General features: G+C 55.1%; 1 protein-coding gene across 6 annotated transcripts in view; it reads left to right on the forward strand.

Annotated features, from left to right (window-relative positions):
• The window catches only part of TMEM229B (transmembrane protein 229B), a 41,563-nt gene extending 17,425 nt beyond the window's left edge, over window positions 1-24,138 (forward strand). For 3 of the 6 annotated variants that reach the window (XM_045579556.1, XM_045579560.1, XM_045579564.1), the window contains exons 2-4: window positions 10,802-10,983; window positions 18,761-18,933; window positions 20,601-24,138. In XM_045579556.1, the coding sequence (XP_045435512.1) occupies window positions 18,817-18,933; window positions 20,601-21,131 (648 nt within the window). In that variant the 5' untranslated portion in view covers window positions 10,802-10,983; window positions 18,761-18,816 and the 3' untranslated portion in view covers window positions 21,132-24,138. Of the gene's footprint in view, window positions 1-10,801; window positions 10,984-18,760; window positions 18,934-20,597 lie in introns of all 6 variants that reach the window. The other 3 variants (XM_036433756.2, XM_036433745.2, XM_036433697.2) reach the window with 3 other exon arrangements.
• Window positions 24,139-24,590: the final 452 nt, after the last annotated feature.

A 24,590-nucleotide genomic window follows, 5' to 3' on the forward strand; every position in this document is an offset into this window, starting at 1 on the left:
GAAGGGAGGAACATGGCATAAACACCTAGACTCAGGCCGTGTGAGTAGCATTGGCCACAAAATGGTGTGTGTGTGTGTGTGTGTGTGTGTGTGTGAGAGAGAGAGAGAGAGAGAGACAGAGACAGAGACAGAGAGAGATAGAGAGAGACCTTATAAAACCTAGAAAGCTTAATAAACAGAAGTTGCCTCATTAGGAGGGGCTTGTAGACAAAAGAGGTGCTGAAACATTTCCAGGAAATATCAAGTATATGTAAGAATAGACCCAAAGGGTTACCAACCCTGGTATCATGGGGAGGGTTCCAGAAGGTTGCTGGCCCTGGGAGAGAGGGAGTGGCCCGATGAAGAAGTACGAGGAGGAGGAGGCCATATTGGGAGAGGAACTGTGTCCGTGAGGGACACGTGGGCAGCACTGGATCTTCTGTGTCTGGTGCAGACATGTGAGGACAGTGTCCGCCCTGGCTTCACCCTCATGTCTGCCCCACCCTCACCCCAGCCCTGTCGAATGGAAGGGGCTCGCTTGTTGTTATTCCCCCAAACTTTTCATTTGGAAATGGATTTCAAACTGACAGAAACGTTGCCAGGCTAGTACAAAACACCCATATATTCTTTATCCAGATCCACTGTTTTTAATGTGCTGCCTCATTTTGCTTTATCGTTTATGGTTTTCTTTCTCTTTCTCTCTTTTGAGCCTTTTAAGAGTAAGTTGCCTGCTTCATAGCCCTTTAACTCTAAACATTTTAGTGTGGCTTTCCTAAGAAGAGGACATCGTTCTGTCTCACCTGCAGGACCTTGAACATTGCATGATCCTTTCATCTGCTGCTGGTGTTTCGGTTTTGTCTGTTGACCCAGTCACGTCCTTTACAGCCTGCTTCCTCCCCGCACAGGATCCAGTCTAGGCGCCCGAACGGCATCCTGTTGTCATGTCTCTCATCTCCTTTCATCTAGAAAGGTCCTCGGCCTGCCTTTGTCTTCCATGACATTGGCATTTTTTGAAGAATGTAGCCTCCCCCGCCTGCCCCTTTTAAAAAAATTTCCTTCCCTCCGCCCTTTATGTGCGACGTGCGATCCCTCCATCGCGGTGTGGTCCAGCTTCTGCACTGTACGCTTACTGCCTTCCCTCGTTCCTAACACCTACGGGGAGACACTGTAAGACCGTGGAAAGAGCCTGCTCCTCATCAGCGTGTCACCCCCGGGTTTTCCAGCCCCCCGCTCCGGGTGTGCAGGTATTTCTGGAGCCCACACGGGTGTGGGCGTGCAAAGCCGTCTGGGACCAGGTGGATCGCTGACGAGGGCCTCGCCCGGGTGCGATGGCGGACACAGCCCTGCTGAACACTGGCATTTCGACAGTCGTTTTCCTCTTCCTACTCCCACCAGGAACAGACGCTCATGCGTCATCCGCTCGGCTGACACAGGAGGATGTGCTTGCGAAAGTGCCTCAGGTGTATTGGGCACAGGGGGGTATAAAGAGAAGGCCGGGGCCCTCTCGGTGTCTTGAAGGAGACAACTGCAGAGTTGGGGAGACGAGGCTTGAACTCCCTGGAAGGTAAACGTCATCAGTGAGGTGACCCCACAGCACAGCTCAGCCACAGGTGCCTGGAGAATTATCGATAGGTGCATTTGGGAGTTTGGGGTAAGAGGGGTCGGGTGGGTTTGGCAGGATGCAGAGACCTTTCCTTAAAGAGGCTAATCTTTGAGCATTGAAGAGCCGGCAAGTACGGGCAAATGGGGAGGAGAGACCAGGGCATTCCAGGAGGGGGCCCGTGTGCACAGAGACCCAGAGATGGAGCACGAATGGTGTGAGTTAGGGACCAGCCTGGGTAGGGCCAAGGGCCGTTGGAGGGTTAGAATCCACCCTCTTTTTGCTTTGCAGAACAACTACTTTGCAACCAAATCTCACTGAGCACCTACCTCGGGCTTTAAAAAAAACTTTCCCGATTCTAAAGTAATACATGTTCAGTATAGGGAGTTTAGAAAGATAGAAATATGTAGAGAGAAATTTTAACCAAGTCCCTCTATTTTTGATCCAGAGGTATTACGCTGCGTAGTTCCTTCATTTCTAAGATCTTTAATTTCCCCCCCCTGCAAATAGCTTTGTTTTTTTAAAATATATTTTATTGATTTTTTACAGAGAGGAAGGGAGAGAGATAGAGAGCTAGAAACGTCGATGAGAGAGAAACATCGACCAGCTGCCTCTTGCACACCCCAGACCGGGGATGTGCCCACAACCAACATACATGCCCTTGACTGGAATCAAACCTGGGACCCTTCAGTCTGCAGACCGACGCTCTACCGCTGAGCCAAACCGGTTTCGGCACAAATAGCTTTGTTTTGTTTCATGGATCCAGTAGCCCTTCTTGCCCCTCCAAGGCGATGAATTGAACCTTTAAAAATAATTTGTTCTGTTGACTTGGTTCATTTTGTTTTCTAGCGAGAACTTCTGTCCTTAAATCTGGTGCTTCTTTCGAGGTTTGGTTTTAGTCCCTAGCCCAGTGCCCAGGGCACGAGCCTGGGTGGTGAGGTGGTCAGTGGCCCACCACCCATTAGTATGGACTTGTGGACAAAAGCCCGTTCACGTGGCTGAGGAGAGTCTCTCCACTCAGGACTCCTCCGGGGCCTCTGATCTTCGGGCTCCAGCGTTGGAGGCCCCGGAGCTGCTCACCTGGCTGAGCACAGCGTCCTCAGCTCCCCTGCCTGGGTTCAATCCCAGCCCCGACACACTCGCTCTGTGCCTTGGGAAAGCCGTGTGATGCAGAGTCTTATTGATAAAGTAGGGATAATAATATTCTCTATCTCAAAGGGTTTTTTGTGAGGTTTAAATGAGATAATACATGCCAAAGTTCTTAGAGCAATGCCTGGCATATATGTGTGCTATAGGATAAGGTGACCAGACATCCCGCTTTTGGTCTGGTCACCTTACTATAGGAGTATCTATTATTATTATTCTATCATGATTTTGTTTTGGGGGGTTGTGGTTTCTCCACGTTTATTCCCATCGATCTTCCATTTTCAGGGAATCTATACGGTTCCTTCCTGTTTCCTAGGATGGATTTATTCTTCCTAGAAAAGGCCTTTTCTGTCATTTTCTAGGTCTTCCGGGAGGCAGGTATATGGCCCTGGCCTCCCGTCTAGAAACAGCCATGCATTTCCTCCCAAGTTCTTTTCCTCTGATTGTGTACAAGTGTTATTGGTATCTGTCGTGCATACATCAGGGCACGTGAGCACCAGCTTGCCCTAGAGCCCGGCCCAGGCCGGCCCAGGCTGCGTCTCGCCTCTGGGCTGTTACCGGATGCTGCCTCTGTCCTGCAGGGGCCTCGCCGTGGCTGCTCTGTCCTAATGAATGCAGTGGGCCCTCTGTTTCCTTTGTCAAAAGGAACGTTAATTATTTTCAGCAGTCTAATTACGTGGCTAATGAGGTAACATTCCCTTTAATTACTCTTGCCTCCGTGCTGCTTGGAGCCATATTTTGAGCATGTTGCCAGGCTCCCTTTGTTAGAGGTAGATGGAGCTGTCTGGCCGGAGACGGAGTGAGGAGCCGGGCTCCCTGGCTGAGGCCCGTGGTGCGAGGGCCTGACTGCAGCCAGTGCCCAGCCCCGTGGATGCTGCTGTTTCCTCTGTGCCATTCCTCTGTGCAGGGGTGGGGAACCGTTTTTTCTGCCGAGGGCCACTTGGATGTTTTTAACATCCTTCGCGGGCCATTCAAAATCATCAGCTTAGAAGTCAGCCTGCAGTACGTGGTCAGTTCATCAACTCACCCCGAATGCCTTGGCAGGGCATCAGCGCAGGGGACAGAAAGGGACAGTGGGATTGGGCTCAAGTGTAGGGCAAACAGCGTCCGTCACGGCTCCCCCAGAACAACTCGCATTCCTCAGCCCTTCATCCGGCGCACTGGCCCTCTGGCGCTCTTGGCCAGGCCCCCTCACCCATGGATCCTGAGGCTCTCCCGTATGCCAGGTGTTATCCAGAGCTCGGGTGCGGAGACGAGGAACAGATTGCCTTCGAAGACAGAAGTGTGATCACGCCCCTCCCCTCTTTGCCCAGGATAAACACCACATGTCCATGCTCTGACCCCCTACCGCCGTCCCAGGCTGGTCCCTGCTAGGGCCTTCCTGTGGTTCTGATGGGATGGATGTCTTCAGTGCCTGGGCCTCCGTGAGCAGACCCTTGGAAGGCGGCTCTCCCGTGCCCCTGGGTGGACTCAATAAGGCTGGGAGGGGCAGCTCCCGTGAGACTGACTGTCTGCCAGGAGAACCTATCGCCACTTATAAGTGCCCATTGCCACAGGTACATGAAGTCTCTCAGTTTCCATCCACACGTCCCCATCTCATGAGGGGAAAGTGCTGGCCCTCCCACTGACGTCTTTGAGCTTCTCGTGCCTCCTGAGTAAAGTCAGAGTTAATGTCTGCCTGGTAGCCTTGTGGAGGGGTGGAGGGGAGTGATGAGATGACCTGGAGCATAGATGCCCAATAAATGGTGTGGAGTTTTTAACACCCCAAGCAGCACCCCTAGGCTGAGTGTCAGCCAGAGACCTAGTGGCTGGCCTCATTCTCCAGTGGGCAGGACCCCCTCCTGGGCTCTAGGATGTACGTCACTCCTCAGGCAGAGGACAGTGACTTTCATGGAACCCCCCCTCCATCGCACAGTGACAGCCTTGGCTCCCGTGGCCTGAGCTTGAGGAAGAGCCAGGGCAGGGGTGTCTGTTCAGAAGGGAAGGATTTCCAAGAGCAAGGAAACGGAGCTCAGCTTTCGGGCTGTGTGCCGGGCAGCCTTCTGCTCAGCCTTGGTCAGGCCTGGAGCGGTGCAGGCCGGTAGAGCTCTCTGAGGTGATGGGCATGCTCTGCCTCTACACAGTCCCGTCTGGTAGGCACCAGCCGCACCAGTGCATCAATAGCTGCTGAGCACTTGAATGTGGCCGGTGCCGCTGAGGAACGGACTTCTTTATATTACCCACGGTGAGTTAGTTAACATTTAAATACAGTATCCAGTTGTAGGCGGTGACTATCACATTGAATAATGCAGCTCTGGAGTTTGTAGAGAAATAATGTATTGGTGCACTACCTGCTCTTGGCTTGTGCCTGATCTCCAGGCTGCTAGTTTTCATGTATCCTGTTCACAGAAGACAGTCAGGGTGTGCCAGGGTCCTGCTCTCACTGGTCCTGATGGTCCTGCTCTCACCCGACCAGGGCCTGGCCTTCTTGGGGTCTCAATAAGTATTTGTTGACCACTGGGACACAATTCCTCGAGTAAATAACCAGCCCCTAGGGCACATGTGTCAAACACAAGGCCCGCGGGCCAAATCCGTCCCGCCAGGCCTTGCAATGTGGCCCGCACCGCGCTGTCATCACTGCACACCGCTGCGTTTCCATCACAATGACAGTTTATGACTGTTCAGTAAACCATTCGGCCTGCGATTTAGGCTGGATTTTAGATTTTGGCCCCTTCTCTGATTGAGTTCGACACCCCTACCCTTGGGGATTTCTGGGACCAGGTCTCCTGGCGGTCGGGAGGTCTCTGGCGTGGCCTGGCTGTAGAAAGCCGTGGAAAGCAGGCCACTGGTGCCATGCTGTTGAGGCGGTCCCAGCTTGTCCTCTGAGAGACCCCCTGGGCTTCTTCCTGCCTCCACTGGTGAGGAGACTGAGGGAGTGGATCCCGCTGCCCCAGGGGCATGGTGTGGAGGGGTAACCTGAGGACGCCTTTAAGGACATGGCAATAACAGGGAGGGAGCGCCCAGATAAACAAATGTCTGGTCACTTGGTCAGCGAGTCTGTGAGCGCGCGGCTGGCAGGGGAGGCTTGCTGGTCTCATGTGACAAGGATTGCTAGGGCCCTTCAGCGGCCACCTGATGGGAGCTGCACGGGGGGTTATTGATGAAGGGGAGGGAGGCAGCTCTTTACAGTAACACATGCCTCGCCCTGGGACGGCGGCCAGGCAGCTAATTAGAGAGCCCAGCAGCTGTCCAGCCTTTCAGGCAGCCAGCAGCGGTGACCAGTGCCAGGAGTCGGGAGGTTGGAGGGGGACGGGAGAGGGGCATGGGACCAGACCACCCTCTGAGGTATAGGGACTGGGCTGTCAGGGCTCCTGCAGGGGCATGTAAGTTAGAGTGAACTGGAGGGGAGGTAGAGGGGACGGGGGAGGAAGAGAGGACGGGTGGCCTCAGGTGAGACAGAAGGCAGGGTGGCGAGGTGTCCGGCCAACGGGGAAACCCAGATTCCGAGCCCTGAGGGAGTGGGCCCACAGCAGAAGGCAAGGTCAGGTCGAGTCCACTTTCTGTCTTCACCCACCTTGTCTATGCCAGCCAGGTGCCCAGGGCCCAGGTCTCGCTGCCCAGGGGATTTGGAGCTCCAGTTACAGCTGAGCAGTGTGTGGTCACTCTTGGGTTGGGGAAGCTGCCAGATCCACTTGTGTTCAGGGCCGGTCTTACTACAGGACAAGGACAAGCATTCGTTCTGTGCCACATGGGAAGAACCGGGAGGACTGAGTAACCAGAGGGCTCAGGAATCCGGGGTGAAGTAGAGTTGGGGAGAGTTAAGGAAGAGGCGAGTGGGAGAGAGAGAGGGATAGTGTTTGCCTGCTGCTTCCTGGCTCCAGTCTCGGGTTCTGGGCCATGTAGGTGTGGGCGGTGAGTTGGGGAAGATTTGTTGTTGGTCTTTTGTTTGCTTGTTTGCTTATGTTTGTCTAATCCTCACCCGAGGATATTTTTCCATTGATTTTTTAGAGAGAGTGGACGAGAGGGTGTGAGAGAGTCACATCCATGGGTTGCCTCCTGCATTTGCCCCAACCGGGCCCTGGGGGTCAAGCCTGCAACCGAGGTACATGCCCTTGACCAGAAATCGAACCCTCGATCCTTCTGTCAGAGGGCCGACACGCTAACCAATGAGCCAAACCCGCCAGGGCTAGATTTGGTTTTTAGGTTCCGGTCAGAGAAGCAGAGATTCAACCCTGCAAACCCAGCTTACCCTACATAATCACAGGGGAGGAGCGAGAGTGATGCAGAGGGAATTTCCTGCCAGCAGCCGGGGGGTAAACCTCTTTGGGAAATGAATTCCACTTGCATGAAAACTGCATGTGCCCTTGGAGAGGGCCAGCACGTTGTAGAAATAACAGAGTGGGCATTGTCATTCTCCTGCCTGACCCTGAGCTTGGAGCCAGTGGCGTCCCGGGGGATGCCTGGGACGCCTCAGTCCTGCCCCAGACTCTCTCTTCAGGTGACACGTCTTCTGGACTGTCCAGAGCCGTGTTCGGCAAACTGGGACTCCCAAACCACACGCGGCTCTTTGGCGCCTTGAGTGTGGCTCTTCCACAAAATACCACGGCCTGGGCGAGTCTATTTTGAAGAAGTGGCATTAGAAGAAGTTTAAGTTCAAAAAACTTGGCTCTCAAAAGAAATTTCAACCGTTGTACTGTTGATAGTTGGCCCTGTTGACAAATGAGTTTGCCGACCTTTGGTCTAGTCCCAAGGCCCCCACCTCGTCTGTCCACGCCGCTCGGTCCAGGCGATGGCTCTGGAGGTGGGAGAAAGGAGCATGAGCATCCTTTCATTCCTCATCTCCAGAGAAAGCCCTTCCACGATGAGAGCCTGAAAGTGAGGGACGATCCCCAGCCACCAGTGTGTTGGGTTGATAACACCGGACGGTGCAGTCCCCCAAGAATCTAGCTGGGCCCTTCTCTTCCTGGTTTGTCTGGCCATCGAACAGAAAGCTCATGGTCTTGGAATTCATTATGCGGAGGGGGAAACAGACACATGATGATTTTAAAGAGGGAACAGCGTTTCTTTTTGAAAACTTATTTTTTAATTTAAGTATTTATTGTTGAACTATTACATATGCCCCCCCCCCCCCTTTTCCTTCATTGACCCCTTCTGGTCTGCCCACATCTGCCGCCCCAGGCCTGAGGTCTAAGGTCTGTGTCCATGGGCTTTGCATATAGGCATACATATCCTTAGGTTGATTTCTTCCCACTCATCCCCACCTGCCCTCTGAGATTCCACCGTTTGGACAATGACGTACCTTTCTTCCTTCCTTCCTTCCTCTTTCTTTCTTTCTTTCTTTCTTTCTCTCTCTCTCTCTCTCCCTCCCTCCCTCCCTCCTTCCCTCCCTCCCTCCCTCCTTCCCTCCCTTCCTTTCTTTCTTTCTTTCCAAGGACAATGATGTTTCTTTCTTTCTTTTCTTTCTTTCTTTTTTTTTTTTTTATAAGTGTGGCTTTTTATTTTATTTTTTATTTTTAAAATATATTTTATTTATTTATTTATTTTTACAGAGAGGAAGAGAGAGGGATAGAGAGTTAGAAACATTGACCAGCCACCTCCTGCACACCCCCCCCCCCCCCCCCCCCCCCCCAGCTCCCCGGGATGTGCCCGCAACCAACGTACATGCCCTTGACCAGAATCGAACCTGGGACCCTTCAGTCCGCAGACGTACACTCTATCCACTGGGCCAAACCGGTTTCGGCTGGACAATGACGTTTCAATAGAAGGATGTTCCAGGGCCCGTGGGGACATTGGTGACGGGGACTATGGGAAGATGGCAGCATCCTCGAAGGGATGAGGTGGGAGCAGGGCCTTGGAGGAGGGGTGGGTGCGGCGGGCGGCGGAGGAGGGCAGGTAGAGAGGCTTGAGACCATGTCAGGGTCTCTGCTCCTCAGGCTCCCAGCAGCGCCTGGCCTGTGGAGGGGAAAACCGCATAAGCAGACTCGGCTGCATGTTTACAAACACGAAGCTTCCAGAACGGACTAAGGAGGTGACACTTAATGACGTGCAGACGTGTGCCTGAAGAGTGAGGTTGGATCGAGAGCATTCGGAAGGCATGCTGTGTGGGGGAGAGGGCTGGCTCTAGAGCCTAGGACCAGGGTTTGAATCAAATGTGTGGATGTGGCCCAATGTCTTCATATCCGGAGACTCAGTGTTTTCATCTCTAAAATGGGAGTGAGTGGTGATCATCCCTGCCCTCCCTGCAGGGGTCTCAGCAAAGTCATGAGAGACGATATGCTCCAGAAAGGCTGAGTTCCACGCACACATTAGTCGTTTTCAGGGCTCCTCACACATGCATGTACTCTCAACACTGTTCAGGCCACGCAGTCCACAGAGGAGCCTGATGCCCTGTGCACCCTGGGACCTACTCTAAGAGGGCAGGAAGTGTTGGAGGGACTCCCCCCCCCTCCACTATACCATCACCTCCTCATCCAGCCTCACCAGCTCCCTGGGGAGGGCTAGGGAGCAGGAGGTGCCCAGCAGGAGGGAGCTGCTCTGACAGCCGCGGCTTCGTCTGCCAGTGGTACCTCGGCCCGCCGTGGGCTGGGCTCCGGGGCTGACGGCAGCGACCAGCAGGCTCTGCTGCCAGGATGTGGGCTTTGCTTTCTGTTTCTGTCTTGGTTTTGTCTTGTGCGGTGGATGGGGCCTGCGGAGGGCCCCGGGAAGGGGAAGTGCCCGAACCCCGGGGTGGCATTGAACTCCCCGGGCACAGGGTCATGGTGGTGCTGGGGCGTCGAACATGCCCCATTCAAGCCCTTCCTCGAGGGGATAGGTATGTGCTTTCGTGACCTCTTGCCCCCCATCAGGCAGGCAGGGCGACGGGGGTGGGGCGGGAAGAGGGGGAGGCTGGTGGGGGGGTCAGGGCTGGAGACTCCTGTGTGTGGAGGAGCTGGAGGGACAGATGCAGAGCACAGTGCCCAGTGCCCAGTGCCCAGTGCCCAGCACAGCCTCTGCCCTTTATTTCTCGGTGCAGGGGAGAGGCCCTGGGGGAGTACACATCTCCGCCCACCAGCCCAGGTGCACACTGTGACTTTCAGGTCCCGCTGCCTTGCACATTGTCAGCTCAGGGAGCAAAGGCCTGAGGCCCCTCTGCTCACAGGGCCGGGTGGGGCAGGGGGAAGGTGAGCGGAGGTGTCAGCAGCGGGTAGCCCCTCCGTGGCCCACCCTGTTTGGCCGTCCAGGCGGGATGGTGCTAGCTGCCCTCCACTCTCTCCCTCCCCTCCCCAGGCATCTCTGCTTCTCCGCTTCCGCGTGGCCGGGGCATCCTCCCGTAGGCCGTGCTGCTCCTGGCCTTGGACTTGCGCCGATGGGGCTGCCTTCAGGGGTTTTCAGGGAAGCTTCCGCAGCTTCCTATTAAAACAAAACACCTGGGAAGTCTCTGGCAAACGGTCATGTCCTGGGGATGTATTGGAAATACGTGGCCAGGGACGTTGTTGAGTTAGATGTATAGCGGCTGTAGTCAGTTACAGAAGGTAATAGGAAGGCCTCCCCAACAATAATGACAAAACAATGGGATGAAGTAAGTGTCAGGGTGGTGGGGTGATGGGTAGAGGGGCTAGCACCTATTTTGATGGTGTGCTTGTTGTTCTAACCCCCTAAATGCTAAACTCAGCATGTGACATTGCCCCCCGCCCCCCCCTCATGGGGCTCTTGACCACCTTGGGAACAGATGTGCCCACTACAGGGTGGAGGTGAGTTTCGGCAGAAGCTCAGTAAGAATGGAGCTGGATTATAACATTATATCCGCTCTCTGATTTACGAGTGAGCACATTCTTGCTCATGGTAAAAGGAGTCCTAAGTCCCGGTGCCCCTGGGGATGTGACTTGAGAAGGATCCAGGGCTCTCGTTGCTGCATTAACCAGACCCGAGCAGACAGGGCCTGGAGGAGGAGGTGGCCGGTTCCAGGAGAGGGGTCAGGGTGTGGGCAGGACGAGCATCCAGTGCTGAGCTTGGAGTTGGGCCTTGTGGTGTTTGCCTTGAGGCTGCCTCTCTGGCTGGCCCCGGTGGCTCTGAGCTGGGGGCAGTTGAAGCTAACGAACTCCTTCTCTTTTATCCCAGGGACACATGGAAGCCACCTGCCCACTGGCCGAGGATCGGCTAAGCCCTGGGACTGGTGCTTGCCCACGCTGCTGAGGATGGCACCGTCGCCCAGCCAGGCACCAGGACAAAGGTGAACCCAGGACACGCCTGGACAGCAATCCTGATGTCTGTGCTGAGCTGCGCACTGAAGGGTGTGATAAGTGAGTCTGTCACAGGATCCCCGGGGAGGGCCAGCCCTCGCGGCCGGGGCAGCATGAAACCAGGCCTGGATGTCCTGGCCTGAGCCCGCTTTCTGTCCCAGGGCCTGCCAGGGCCCCGTAACCCCTGTCCGGGGGCCCCTTCTGGGATTGTGCATTAAGAAGTAGTCCCAGAGGAGAACAGGGCGGGAAGGGGCGGGCAGGGTCCAGCAGTGTCAGGCCATGTCCCTTGCTGGAGTCATGGCCTCTAAAAACAAGGCCAGACTCAGAGGCAACGTGAGTGGCCTGAGACACCCAGCCCCCAGGAGACGATCCTTGTCTGCAGGCTCACGGATGCTTTGAGCCTTGGCCTCCCTTTCTGTCCATAGGAACCGTGCCTCCGCTGAGACTTGGCCTCTGCCCAGAGTCCACGGCCAGTTTCTGTGACTCGGGTAGAGCATCCAGGGCACCGGGAGGCGAGGGACTTGTGGCACCTGAGCTGCCGTAAAACTGGCCATCGGGGCGCCTGCCGCTTTTGTCCCGTTCCCGGCGTCTCTCTTCAGTCCGGATAAGCTCCGTGTAGGGCGGGCGAAAGGCCCCCCACGGTGGAGCGCCGCCTGTCCTCACGTGGCCTTTCTTCCCGGCCTTGGCCTCTGGCTTTTCCTGGACGATGCTTTTAAACATGGCAATGGTCAGCACTTCCAAGCCCAGAGGCCTGAAGGCTGTTCTGTCTGTGGGGCCCCTAACTCTCTATTCCTCTCCCTTCGTCTCTGTAAAAATCAATAAGATATATATCTATATATCTATATCTATATCTATCTATCTATCTATCTATCTATATATATATATATATTTTTTTTTTAAAGAAGGCAGGGCAGGGAGAGGGGGTGCTTTTGCACTCCTGACGGGACAAGCGTTCAGGAGCTGGAGCCTTAGGTTCCACGGAGGAGCTTGCAGGGAAAAGAGTAACCAGGTGTTTCTCAGCTTTAGGTGGAGCTCGACTCTACTGGCAGCTGAGAGGATAAAAGTCAGGGCTAGCATCTGTGCTGACCGAGTCTGGGCTTGCGGAATCAGCCTGTGCTGGGAGGGTCTTTCAGGAAGCGTGCTCTTGGGTTGCTCTGTGGCCGGCGGGCGGTGAGTTGCCTGGACCGTGGGGGTGGCGTGGGGGGGGGGAGAGGCCCATGGAGGCCACTGTGGGAATGCGGTGACTCAGTCCGGAGACCTCTTACCCACAGAGCACAGATGTCCCCAGAGCCGTCGGCATCACCAGCCTTCACACGGTGGTGCCCTCTGTCCTGTGAGCCCACTTCCGGAATCACTCATTAAGGGAGAGTCCCAGAGAAGAAAAGGGCTGAACTGTTTTGTTACCGGCATACAACAAGATGTTTCTGGTGGGGCCGGTGTGACAGTGGCGATGGGAAACAGGTGCCCTCCCTTTGTTGAGCATCTGTGTTAAGCAAGTTTTCTACTCGTGGAATATTACACAGCCATTATCATAACGAGCACATAGGCGATACACCGATGTGAAAAAAAAAACAGTGATGGTATAATAAGTGCTAATGTCAGGTTACAGAACAAGTCCATTAGGGTAACTTGTAAAATAAACTTGTGAGAAAAGATTGCAAAGAGGAAATGACAATGGCTGCCGGTTTGGTGGAATTATGCATGCCTTTTCTTTTCTAAGATGCCTGGATTTTCTCCCAAAACAAAATTTAATCTGGCTGAATACACAGCACACCATTAGGGGGGACTTTCTTTACGGTGTGGGGGGATGGGGGACTTCGTCTTCTAAGTCATTCCTTTCTGTAGTGTTTACATTTTAGCCGTGAGCATGTTACATTGGTAATCAGAAAAAATAAAAAAGATATTTTAAAATGATAGCATTAGAGACTAGAGGAGAAAGAGGAGAAAGCAGTTACTCTTTTCCCTTCAGAAAGAGCTGGGCCGTAACTGGTTTGGCTCAGTGGATATAGCATCGGCCTGCGGACTGAAGGGTCCCAGGTTCGGTTCCCGTCAAGGGCATGTACCTTGATTGTGGGCCCATCCCCAGTAGGAGGTGAGCAGGAGGCGGCTGATCGATGTTTCTCTCATTGATGTTTCTAACTCTCTATTCCTTTCCCTTCGTCTCTGTAAAAATCGATAATATATATATATATATATATATATATAATTTTTATATATATATATATATATATAATTTTTTTTTTAAAGAAAGGTTAAGCTGGCTAGCTGTTTATATCTGCTCTCATCAGTGTTTAAGGGGCTGTGCCTGCTTGGGCCCATTCATTCATCCATTCATTCATTCCATAGGCAGTAGTGGGTCTTATTGCCAGGCCCTGTCCTATGCACCGGACAGAGCCCCCCTATCCTGATGGAGCTTTTTCTCTAACGAGGTGTGGGGAAAATAAGACAATGAACAAGTGGCAAAATATCAGAATGTGAGAGTGCTGTGAAGAAAACAAGATGGGGTGATGTGAGCGATAGAAAGGCCATTTTGGATCGGAGATCAGAGGTCTGAGGGGTGACGGTGAACTGAGACCTAAGTGACAGCAGGGAGGCAGCCACATGAGGTCTGGGAGAGCCTGGTGGCACCGCACAGGATGCCCAGCCCCCGGGCCCATCGCTAGCGCCCTTTGTTGCTTGAGCCCTGTAGAACCGCTGTGTGGGGGCTGGCTGTCCCTCAGGCCCACTCCCCCCTGCGCCTGCCCGCTGGGACTTGCTTAGCATCTGAGACCCTTCCTTGCTTGCTGGCCTGTATGGTGTGGTTGCCCCTGACACTCTGGCTGCTGTTGGTCCAGGCACAGGGCTTCTCTGGCTGGCCTGCGCGTTGGCCGCTGCTCCTGGCGGGCAGGGCTGGGCCATCTGAGATTCCCAGCAGCATTGGGGCCGCTGGCAGTCAGGGAGGCTGCAGGTAATAGGTGTCCTGGTAGGGCATCTTGAATGGCACATGCCTTGAGGCCCCGAGAGGTGGCTGCCCTGGTCCTGAGAGGGTCAGCGTGTGACCCTGGGGGACCCTTTGTGCAGATCCTGCCAGACCGTGGCCTCAGAGCAGAACATGGTCTCCCACACAGTCTGAGAGCCTTTGGTAGCTCTGACTCCCGGTCTGAGCTTCACTGATGATCTACCTTAAATCTCATATCCTTCTTGTTTCCTGGTGTCTCTCCGTATACCGTCCAGCCTTCCGGAAGCAGAAACTCGGAAAATGGCAGTGCCCTCAGAGGAACCTGTAGTCAGCTTCGAGCAGTGCAGTATCCTGGGGGGACTGAAAGGCTCTGGAGCTGGACTCGAACCCCACCTTTGCCTTGCTTGTATGGCTGTAAGAACTTAGGTTAATTATTGAGTCTTTCTCTGCCTCAATTTCCCCATCTGTAAAATGGGCTTGAAGAGTACCTGAGTTAATACATGAAAAGTGCTGAGAAGAATGTCCAATTTTTAATGTTACTAGAGGCCGGGCGCATGAAATTCGTGCACGGGAAGGGTCCCTAGGCCTGGCTGGCGATCAGGGCCGATTGGGGCCTTCTGGCTGCTGGCCGGGGCCTCCCTTCTCCGGCTGCCGCTGCTGGCTGCCAGCTGGGGCCTTCCTTCACTCCACGCCGGCCCCTGGTGCTCACATCATAGCAAGCGATAGAACTCCCAGTCGAACTCCCATGGGGACCCTTTGCCTATTAGCCTTTTATATGCATAGAAGATTGTGACTGAGAGGTGGAGGGAGGACCATCCTAGGGGACTTTCCTAGGGGATGCCCACAGCAAGAGAGGGTGGAACTCTGGCATCTGGGCTGAGCAGGTGTTTCCCCCCACTTGCTTCCCTCGGGTTCAGAAGCAAGGTCATGTTGTCCCCTCCCCCACAACCTGATAACCACAGGGGAAGCTCAAGATGGTTTCAGACCTTGCATCTTGCACCCAGATGCCCAGATGCAGGAGCAGCTCATGGGTTCCACTCGCCTGCAGTACAGGGTCTGTCAGGGGCCTGGGCTCACGGTCACTCAAGCCCCACCCCCACTGCCTTGCTCTCAGGACTGTGCCCCCCCACCCCACCCCAGAGCATAAAACTGTAGTGATTTGTGTACCTGGGGATGGGGAGTGAGATTTGGGAAGTAAACGGGGTGAAAGAGGAAGGCTTACGTGGCCTGGCTACATGGAGGGGAAGCACGATGTTCTAGCACGGGGCTCCTCTGGACAAAAACTCCCGGAGCCCTTGTGTGTGGCACCTCAGCTTCCTGGAACAAGATGGGAGTTTTTATCAAAACCAAGGACAGTCATCTCAGCTGGTTCTGCTCCTAGCCTGCCCTGGGCTCTTATGCATTCTCTTCGCGCCTCTCAGCGGCTCGCTCTGCTCTCCGGCGCCCTGAGGAACAGCTCAGCAGGCCTGGTGCGCAGCAGGGCAGACACTCCTAGGGAGCAGGCTCTGCAGGCAGCCCTCTCCCCTCCCATCGCCCGTCCTTAGCGGAGCAGAGGGCTGCCGGGAAAGTCCTTGAGTCCCGGCCCTTTGCTGGAACTCTGTGTTCCTGGGCTCATGGACCAACAGGTCTGAGGAGTTTCATCATCACTTGAACTTAAACTTGAGGGCTGTTCCTCCAAATCCCTCTTGGGAGACCATCCAGATTTTTCTCCTGCCTTCAGTCTTGCCCACTTTCTCCTCTTTATTCCACCCTGCACGTTCTTGTTCGGGCTGTTCCATTTTGTGCCCTGGTTCTCAGGATGGTGTGTTTGTCACCGAAAGAAAGCGGCCAACATCCAGTGTGCTCAGTGGCGGGCTCTTCCGATCCATTTCTTCCCAGGACGAGCAAGGAGGTAGGGGAAGCGGCCGGAGGGGGTGGGGAGGCCAGGCAGGGAGAGGTGTCTGTTGCGCCCAGCAGAGGGTGGGTGATCTCAGTCTAAGCTCGGCACCTGTGGTGATCAGACATGGGTTTGGGGAGTGGGGCTCTGAAAACCCACCTGAGCCACTGCCTGCCTCTAACCTTGGTGTCTGTCCCACCACACGCCTGTCCCATCCCAACTGACTACACTGTCTTCACCCCCATCTCCTGGCCCCAGCAGGACTTCCGGGTTCTCCCATTTGTCTTGCAGGAGCCAGGCGAGTTCTCTGGCAGGACACCTAGAATGCGGTCTGGCCTTGCTTAGCCATGCTTCCTCTCCACCTACCCTGCTCTTTCAGGCACAGAAGATCCCGGAAACACAACCCAGGCCTCTGGCACCCGTTCTCTCCCTCATCCTCTCTTCTGTTCAGCAGCTTGCCCTCTCTCTCCCTGTGACAGCTCTCTCTCTCTCTCTTTTTTTTAATTATATATTTTATTGATTTTTTTTTTTTTTACAGAGGAAGGGAGAGGGATAGAGAGTTAGAAACATCGATGAGAGAGAAACATCGATCAGCTGCCTCCTGCACACCCCCTACTGGGGATGTGCCCGCAACCAAGGTACATGTCCTTGACTGGAATCGAACTTAAGACCTTTCAGTCTGCAGGCCGACGCTCTATCCACTGAGCCAAACCGGCTTCGGCTCTCTCTCTCTCTCTAATCTTGCTTCTGCTCATAAGGCTTGGGAGTCCAGCTCTTCCAGGTGGCCTGCTCCTCTGATTTGTTACCTCCCGGGAGCCCACGATTGGCCGTCCCAATAGGTGAGACCAAGAGGCCAAGCGAGCAGGATTTAAAAATCAGCATCAAGGTGGGAGCCGACGTGAGTGAGGAACGTAGTTGTGTGCTCGGCTGAGTAGGAAGCCGCTTCCCGGATCCTGTGGAATGGAGGAGCCTGGGGCTCAGGTCGGTGGACAGACCAGAGTTCAGGGGCACGCGTGGGGCCGGAGACGGGGGTCTGCTGGGAGCTCAGGATAAGAGGAGGGTGTGAGGAGCTGTGCCCCTTCCCTCCAGCCGGGCCTCCCCCCTCAGCCAGGTGGAGATCGTGACCCTCCTCACCTGAGGAGGCGCTCTCCCTGCGGCTGTCTGTGCGGTGACTGTTTGCACGGGGTTATCTGGCTGCCAGGTTGGTGCTCGGGGTGGAGAGAAAGGCCTGGCCTGCTTGGCAGAGAAGGCTGCCCAGCTGCTAGTGAGGGCAGGGGCGGAGGGCCCTGGCTCAGGGGTGGAGGGCCCTGGCTCAGGGGCGGAGGGCCCTGGCTCAGGGGGAGGGGCACTCGCAGTGGGAGAAGCTGACCAGCCAGCCTGGCTCTGTGCCGGAAACGACCGCCACCCTTTCCCGAATGTTGGCTGTATTCTTAGCAGTGCGCTCGCTCATGCATCCACACAGGAACCTCAGGGGTAGCCCCTCTTGGTATCTTCTCTTCCCCTGCAGGGAAACTGAGGCACGGGCCCTGGAGGTGGAGGGTGTCCGCCAGGAGGCACACCCAGGCTGGTGGGATATAGAACTCCTGCGCTGAACCCCCACCCCTGATCCAAACCTGGGCACGGCTCAGGGCGGCTCAGGAGGGAAGAGCCCGTGTTCGTTTCACACGCGTTCAGGGTTCCGAGGCTCATCTGCCTGGCAGGTGTATTGAGCAATTTTCTCCTTACAAGGCACAAGGATGAGTAATACATATTCATGGGACGATTTTTTTTTTTAAGAGAAAATGTATTTTTATAAAAATTACGCATTTTTTGTTGGAAATATTTTTTCGTCTCTACAGAAAACTACAAAGAAGGAAGCAAGGGCCGCTCATATCACTCACCATCTAGAGTTGATTGTGGCGAAATTCTTTGTATATTTACACGTGTGTGTGTGTGTGTGTGTGTGTGTGTGTGTGTCTTTGCCAAATCAAAATTATATTAACTATTCACTTTTGAATCCAGCCTTTTCTCATCATTTTAGTCAATGTTCATCAAGCGGCTACTTGTGCCGGCTCCGGGCGAGTTCTGGCAAAGCTGAGCGTGACGTGCCGTCACGGATGCCAGCTGTTGCCGAGGTGACGGCAGGGCAGTGGGCAGCTCTGGTGGTCGAGGGGCTTAGGGAAGTCTTCCCGGAGGAGCTGGGTCTTGAGGGACTGAATTCACAGGCTGTGGTGGGGATGGGGGTGAGGGGCTCCCCAGCTAGCAAAAGCAGCCATGTAAAGACCTAAGACAGAATCCGAGGCAAAGCGGGGGTCACTTTGCCAGCCATCCCCAGGGGTTTGGGCCTTATGTTCAAGACCCAGTAATGGTTAAATGGGGATAAACATTGGATTTGCATTTTGGAAAGATTGCTATTTGTACACACTCTTTCATCTTTTATGAGTGAATTGGAAATGAAAAGCATATCTTCCTCCAGTGAGGATTAAAAAAAAAAAGTGGGAGTAAAACTACCTGCCCTTCACAGGAATCTTCTTTTGTTGTTGTTAATCCTCACCAGAGGATATTTATCCCCACTGACTTTTAGAGAGAGTGGAAGGGACAGGGAGAGACAGAGAAACATCTATTGGTTGCCTCCTGCATGTGGCCCAACCAGGGCTAAGGATCAAGCCTGCAACCAAGGTGTGTACCTTTGACCAGAATCCAACCTGAGACCCATGAGGCATTGGCTCTGTCCACTGAGCCAAACCAGGTAGGGCCACGTTAATCTTAATTGCGTAAAAACCAATGACAAAATGTGAATGAAAGTGCTTGGAAGACCTTTCATAAAGCGATGCACAGGGGTGTGTGTTTTGAGACCAGGCTGCTGAAAGATGAGACTGGAGTTCCTAGACAGGTGGGCAGACTGCAGATGTCACCTTGTTAACCTCTGACCCCTCTCCCACCTTGGAGAGGGGGTTGGCAGCGATGCCAAGCCTGGTGTCCACTGGCAGCTGGCCCTGCTGGGATTCATGCTCTCAGGCTTGGTCTTCCTGTTCTCCATGAAGCCCTGGGCTCTCCCATCCCACCACCATCCCTGTAAACAACACGTGTCATCTAGAGAATGCCTGTTTGGGAGAGGCCTGTGCCATCCATGGCTGCAGAAGAGAAGACCGGAAACATTTGCTGCCCTCAAGGAGTACACAGCCTCCTTGGACCAAAAGGGCTTGTGCCTAAAATAGTAAATAGGGTGGCATTTGGTAAAGGGCCAATGAGTGGTCTAGACAGCTGCTGGGAAGGGTGAGGAGAAAGCACAGAGGCCTGAGGGCTGGGCCTTGAGGACTGGGCCTTAAGAGAAAGGAGGGGGAGGGGAAGAGGAGTGGAAGGAAGATTCTGTCCTCTGTCAGCTCACTGGCTTCCTTTCATCACTGAAACCAAACACCAGACGCCTGCTTAAGGGAGCAGTTAAGGACAAATGTGATCACAAGGAGCTACCACTTTCTACCCATTAGGATGACCATCCTCAGAAAACCAGAAAATAACAAGTGCTGGCAAGGATATGGAGAAATTGGAACATTTGTGCGTGGCTGGTGAGAATGTAAAAACGGGACAGCCGCTATGGAAAACAGCAAGGCCATTCTTCAGGAAAACAAAATTAAAATTAAAAAATGGAATTACTTCTACTTCTGAGGATATCCCCAAAAGAGTTATTCACAATAGCCAAAAGGTAGGAGCAACCCATTCATGGGTAAATGAGTAAACAAAATGTGATATGTCCAGATAGGTGGATCCCAATGCAGCCTTAAAGAGGGAAAGAAATTCTGACACAGGCTATCATATGGATAAACCCTGAAGACACTCCGCTAAGTGAAATAAGCCAGACACAAAAGGACAGATATTGCATGATTCCATTTAAATGAGGTGCCTAGCGTGGTCCTAATTTATAGAGACAGAAGGTAGACTGGTGGTGACCGTGGGCTGGGGAGGGGAGGAAAATTCATGTTTAATGAATATGGAGTTTCAGTTTGGGACGATGAGAAGGTTCTGGAGACATGGCAGTGGTGGTTGCACAACAGTGTGAATGTCCTTAATACCTCTTAATTGTACACTTAAAAATTACTAAAATGGTAAATGTTGTTATGTACACCTGAACACGTGCATGGAAGACAAATGCAACGGCTTGCTTAGAAAGATCTCAGAAACAGGAGAAAAAGTGAGGGAAGAGATGGGGACCCCAGGGGAGCCTGGTGAGAAACCAGCACGTAGCCTGGAAATGGGTGTGATTGACCGGCCAGGCCAGCTGACCCCCTCACAGACCACATCCAAAACAGCTAGCCTAGGAAGGCGAGCACACACCGTCCTCCAAGAAGCATTTGAGTAGAGTCACTCGGAGGAAGCCAGTGGGGTGGTTTGCTCTCTTTTCTTTTTTTAAATATATTTTATTGATTTTTTTACAGAGAGGAAGGGAGAGGGATAGAGAGTCAGAAACATCGATGAGAGAGAAACATCAATCAGCTGCCTCCTGCACACCCCCTACTGGGGATGTGCCCACAACCAAGGTACACACCCTTGACTGGAATTGAACCTGGGACCTTCCAGTCTGCAGGCCGACGCTCTATCCACCGAGCCAAACAGGTTAGGACTGGTTTGCTTTCTTCATTTCTCATGCCCACGGCTCAGGTAAGGCCTATGGGATAAAGCAATGACTGTGGGATAAGGCGGAGCTTCTGGTTGGTAACCAAAGAGAAAGGCAGAGGCGGGCTTGAAATCCACTGGGCCTTGTTACACATCATCAGAGACCTGGACTGGATGGTGGGATGGGAGGCAGGAGAGGCGCAGCCCTCCCTGCCTCCGTCCCTCCTCCCTCCCTCCCTCCCCATCTCACCTGTCTCCTCCGTGTCCCAGCAGCTGGCTCCCGTGGGCGCCATGGCTTCGGTGGAGCCGCTGACGGCGCTGTCCCGCTGGTACCTGTACGCCATCCACGGCTACTTCTGCGAGGTGATGTTCACGGCGGCCTGGGAGTTCGTGGTGAACTTTAACTGGAAGTTCCCGGGCGTCACGAGCGTGTGGGCGCTCTTCATCTACGGCACCTCCATCCTGATCGTGGAGCGCATGTACCTGCGCCTGCGGGCGCGCTGCCCGCTGCTGCTGCGCTGCCTCATCTACACGCTCTGGACCTACGCCTGGGAGTTCACCACCGGCCTCATCCTGCGCCAGTTCAACGCCTGCCCCTGGGACTACTCGCAGTTCGACTTCGACTTCATGGGCCTCATCACCCTGGAGTACGCCGTGCCCTGGTTCTGCGGGGCCCTCATCATGGAGCAGTTCATCATCCGCAACACGCTCCGCCTGCGCTTCGACAAGGACGCCGAGCCCGGGGAGCCGGGGGAGCCCGCAGCCCCCCTGGCCCTGGCCAACGGCCACGTCAAAACCGACTGAGTGGGGGGCCCGCGGGGGAGGGGCCGGGGTCGCTCACGGACCCTGTGGAGAGAAGTGCGGAGCTGGTGGAGTTGCCCCCTCTGTACACAGCACAAACCCTGCCTCACCCTGGTCTCAGCCCTGCGGGGTGCACCCAGCCCCATCCCTCCACTGTGGGCTGGTGTTGGGGGCCGGCTGTCAAGGCAGCAGAGGGACTTGGGGGTTGGTCTGTGGATCGCACCCCAGCTCAGAGGCTGTGGGCAGGAGGCCTGAGGCTTCCCAGGGACTAGACTACATAGGTGACTTTGGAAGCAGCAGGCCCTGCCCTGCCCTGGCTAAGGGACTCTGAGAAACGGGCAAAAGGCGAGGGGCAGGGCTGAGGAGGCGTAGGGCTGCTGCCTCGGCCACCTGGTTCCTTCTCACCCGGTTTAGTTGGGCTTTGGCTGGTTCCGTTAGGCAATATTCAGGTGCTTGCTTGCAACCAATACCTCCCCGGGGGCCTGCTGAGTGGCAGCCTAGGGAGAGACTGGGTGGCCGGACGCTGCTTTGGAGCCGTGCTAGGCTGCAGGGCTGGGAGGCCTCCCCTTGGCTCCTCTCCCTCCCCCCAGGGCCCCACGCTGCTCTCTCGGCCTCCTGGGGGCCCCCTGGTGCTGGATTCCCACCAACCTTAGGCTTTTGGAGGTTTTAGTCCCTGTGCTTTTGGTGGCGTTTCTGTATCTCTCCCCCCCCCCCCCCTTTCTCGCTTATTTTTTAAGGCCTTTTCCACTATCAGCCCTTTATCCATGTCAGTTACCCACCAAGCCCCAACTCCCACTCCCCGGCCAACACAGCAGCTGCCAGAGATAGAACCTGAGACACCCCACCCGCCCTCTGCAGCCGTCCCTCCACTGTTACCCAACCCGGTGGGCGGTGGCAGTGCCCTGGTGCTCTTCTCCATCCATGCCCCCTCCCCGCAGTGGCCCAGCGAACCGTGAATGGCACCCACAACACCGCCAGGCCAAGATGGGCCCCGCAGATCCTCAGTGGGGACCCAGAGACAAATCAGTGTATGTGTGTGGGGGTGCTGTGGGGAGGCCGGTAAAGTCACGCCTGATGGTTTATTTTCGGGGCAGTCCAGCATCCTAGGGGATCCAGCGTTGCAGACCATGGAGAATGAGTGAGGGAGACTGTCCTTAGTGGGAAGGGATCAGTTCTGGATCTGCCATAGCCCCAGCCCTGCAGCAAAACCTCCTCAGGGCCACCCCTCCTCACCCTCCCCTGCAAGACTGACACTTGGAGCTTGCTCCTCAGAACAGTATTAACCCTGCCACGCTCACAGGCGCTGTCATCTTGGGTGCCCATGGCAGGTCCATTGTTGGCAGTGGACGGGTGAAAACCTCCCTCCAGCCCACTTCCGGCTCCTCCCCCACTTGCCAAGGGGAGGGTCCATCAGAACACAGCCTTTCCCGTGGTACGTGGTCTCTACTTGACCACACGAGAACTCTTAGGTAGAAATTAGCCCTTCCCTTTTTGTAGAACATTAAAAACTGATCATGCCACCTGCGGAGAGCATCTCCTCTTCCTTGCTGTGTTGCTGACGGTGCGGGCAGCACCGGGCCAGGGCCGGCGGGCAGGCGGGTGTGGGCAGGAGTGGTGTCCCGGATTGGGGGAGGGGCGGGGAGACTCTGGGAGGGTCGCTCTCTGCAGTGGACCTTGTCCGGGACGGGACGAAGGGCCTTTTCCAGTCTCTGTGTCCTGGGCAGGCTTGTTCTATCCAGGCATGAGCTGCATTCTGCAGGGGCCTGGCTTTGGTTTACCTGTGGCCCCAATTCTAGGGCTTTGGGGCTCCCAGGGGCTTCTGGCTGCCATGGGGGTAGATGGTGCTCCATGTACAGCTGTGGGGATTCCAGAGGAAGAAGATTGGCTGGCTTCCCTGTTCCCTCTAGGGAATGGCTTCCTTGGTCCTCTCCTCCGGCTCCATGCTCAGTCTCTTGGACCCCCACACCCTTGCAGGCTCCAGTTGGGCCCCTAGACCCTACCACCACCACCCCTTTGCTTTCCCTTTCCACGATGGCCTCTGGTGGTCCGCTTGTTGGTGTCTCCCAGCCTAAGGTTCCACAGTTCTCAGCCTGGCCAAGCCCTTGGATGGCCCACTGGATCTGGCCTTTCCAGACGTTGCCCTGTGGACATGCCTCGGCACCCTCTCTCCTCTGTGCAGGAGGTCCTGGGGTAACAATGTGCAGACTGTGGTGTGCCTGCTTCATGGAGCCCCCTGCACAGGGAGGCAGTGAGCCAGGGCTTGGCCACAGAATCTGCAGGCTCAGAGCTCACTCCTCTTTTTTTTTTTTTTTTTAATCTCCAGGGCCCCCATTTCTTAGTGCCCAGGGCCTCAAGGTTTAGGGTAACCCCATGCCTGCCAAGCAGTGGGGGTGCTGGCGGAGAGCGTTGGCTTGCTGTTTACGAGCCACTGGTGTCCTGGGTCTCTCCGCTGGACACCCCCGCACCTCCGAGTTACAGATCGCCTTGTGCTGTCTGTCCTGCATGGTTAGATGCTTCCGTGTCTGCTGGCTGTCCTGTCCCTGGTGCCCTGTTTCCCTCGGATGCCAGTGAGTCATAATGGCATCGCAATGGCCTGTGCTTATTCTCAGCAATAATACCGAGGGCGTGGCCATGAGTCCTTCTGTCCCGGTCCCTTGCCCTCTGCATGGGTCTCCCGGAGAGGCAGCCGCTGAGGGGGTCAGTTTGCAAGAACCTGTGTTTATGGAGCTCTGGGCTGTGCAGACGCCTTCTCAGGGGATGCAGAGACACCCCCCCCCCCCCCAGGGGCTGCGGTAAGGCAGGAAGCTCACCTGCCACCCTGAGGCCACCCAGACCTGGAGGAGGGGCAGGTCCTGGCTCTGAGCCAGGGGGACTGTCTCCCAACTGCGGCAGCTCCTCGGCAGGACACACGACCGGTTTGTGCGCCCATTGCCTGTTCTGTCTCCGTTAGCGTCTCTGTCTTCTCTTCACATCCGTGCACATGAAATATACTAGTGTTTGTGTCCCAGGACTGGCTCCGACCCATGTCTGTCTCCTTCTGTTTTGGAGCCCCTTCCCCAGGGCTGCTGGGAGCCAGGCCCTTCATACCTGGGCTTCACCGGACCCTGAGCCCAGAGGGCTGCTGGGTGGGGCCGCCCTGTGGGGAGGGCAGGTGGCACTACCAGCCAGTCCTTTTCACTGTCTTTGCTCTGACTCTCTCTGGAAACCTGAATTCTCCACCCAACCCCTGCCTGTCCACCAGGAGCATAATCTGGTTCGGGCCTTTCTTTGGTCCCAGGATACAGGGCAGATGGGGGGGTCCCAGGCGTATCCAGAGTGGCTACAGGTTGGCTGTTTCTGCCCATGAGATGAGCTTCTCTCAAACATGACCTGGGGTGTCTTGGCAGGGTGGCAAGGCACAAGGGAGGAGGCTGAGGATGCCTCAAAGAGCCGGAAGACCAGACACCCTACTTTCCACTGTGC

Source organism: Pipistrellus kuhlii, unplaced genomic scaffold (assembly GCF_014108245.1).
Source record: "Pipistrellus kuhlii isolate mPipKuh1 unplaced genomic scaffold, mPipKuh1.p scaffold_m20_p_1, whole genome shotgun sequence".
NCBI classification, from domain to species: domain Eukaryota; kingdom Metazoa; phylum Chordata; class Mammalia; order Chiroptera; family Vespertilionidae; genus Pipistrellus; species Pipistrellus kuhlii.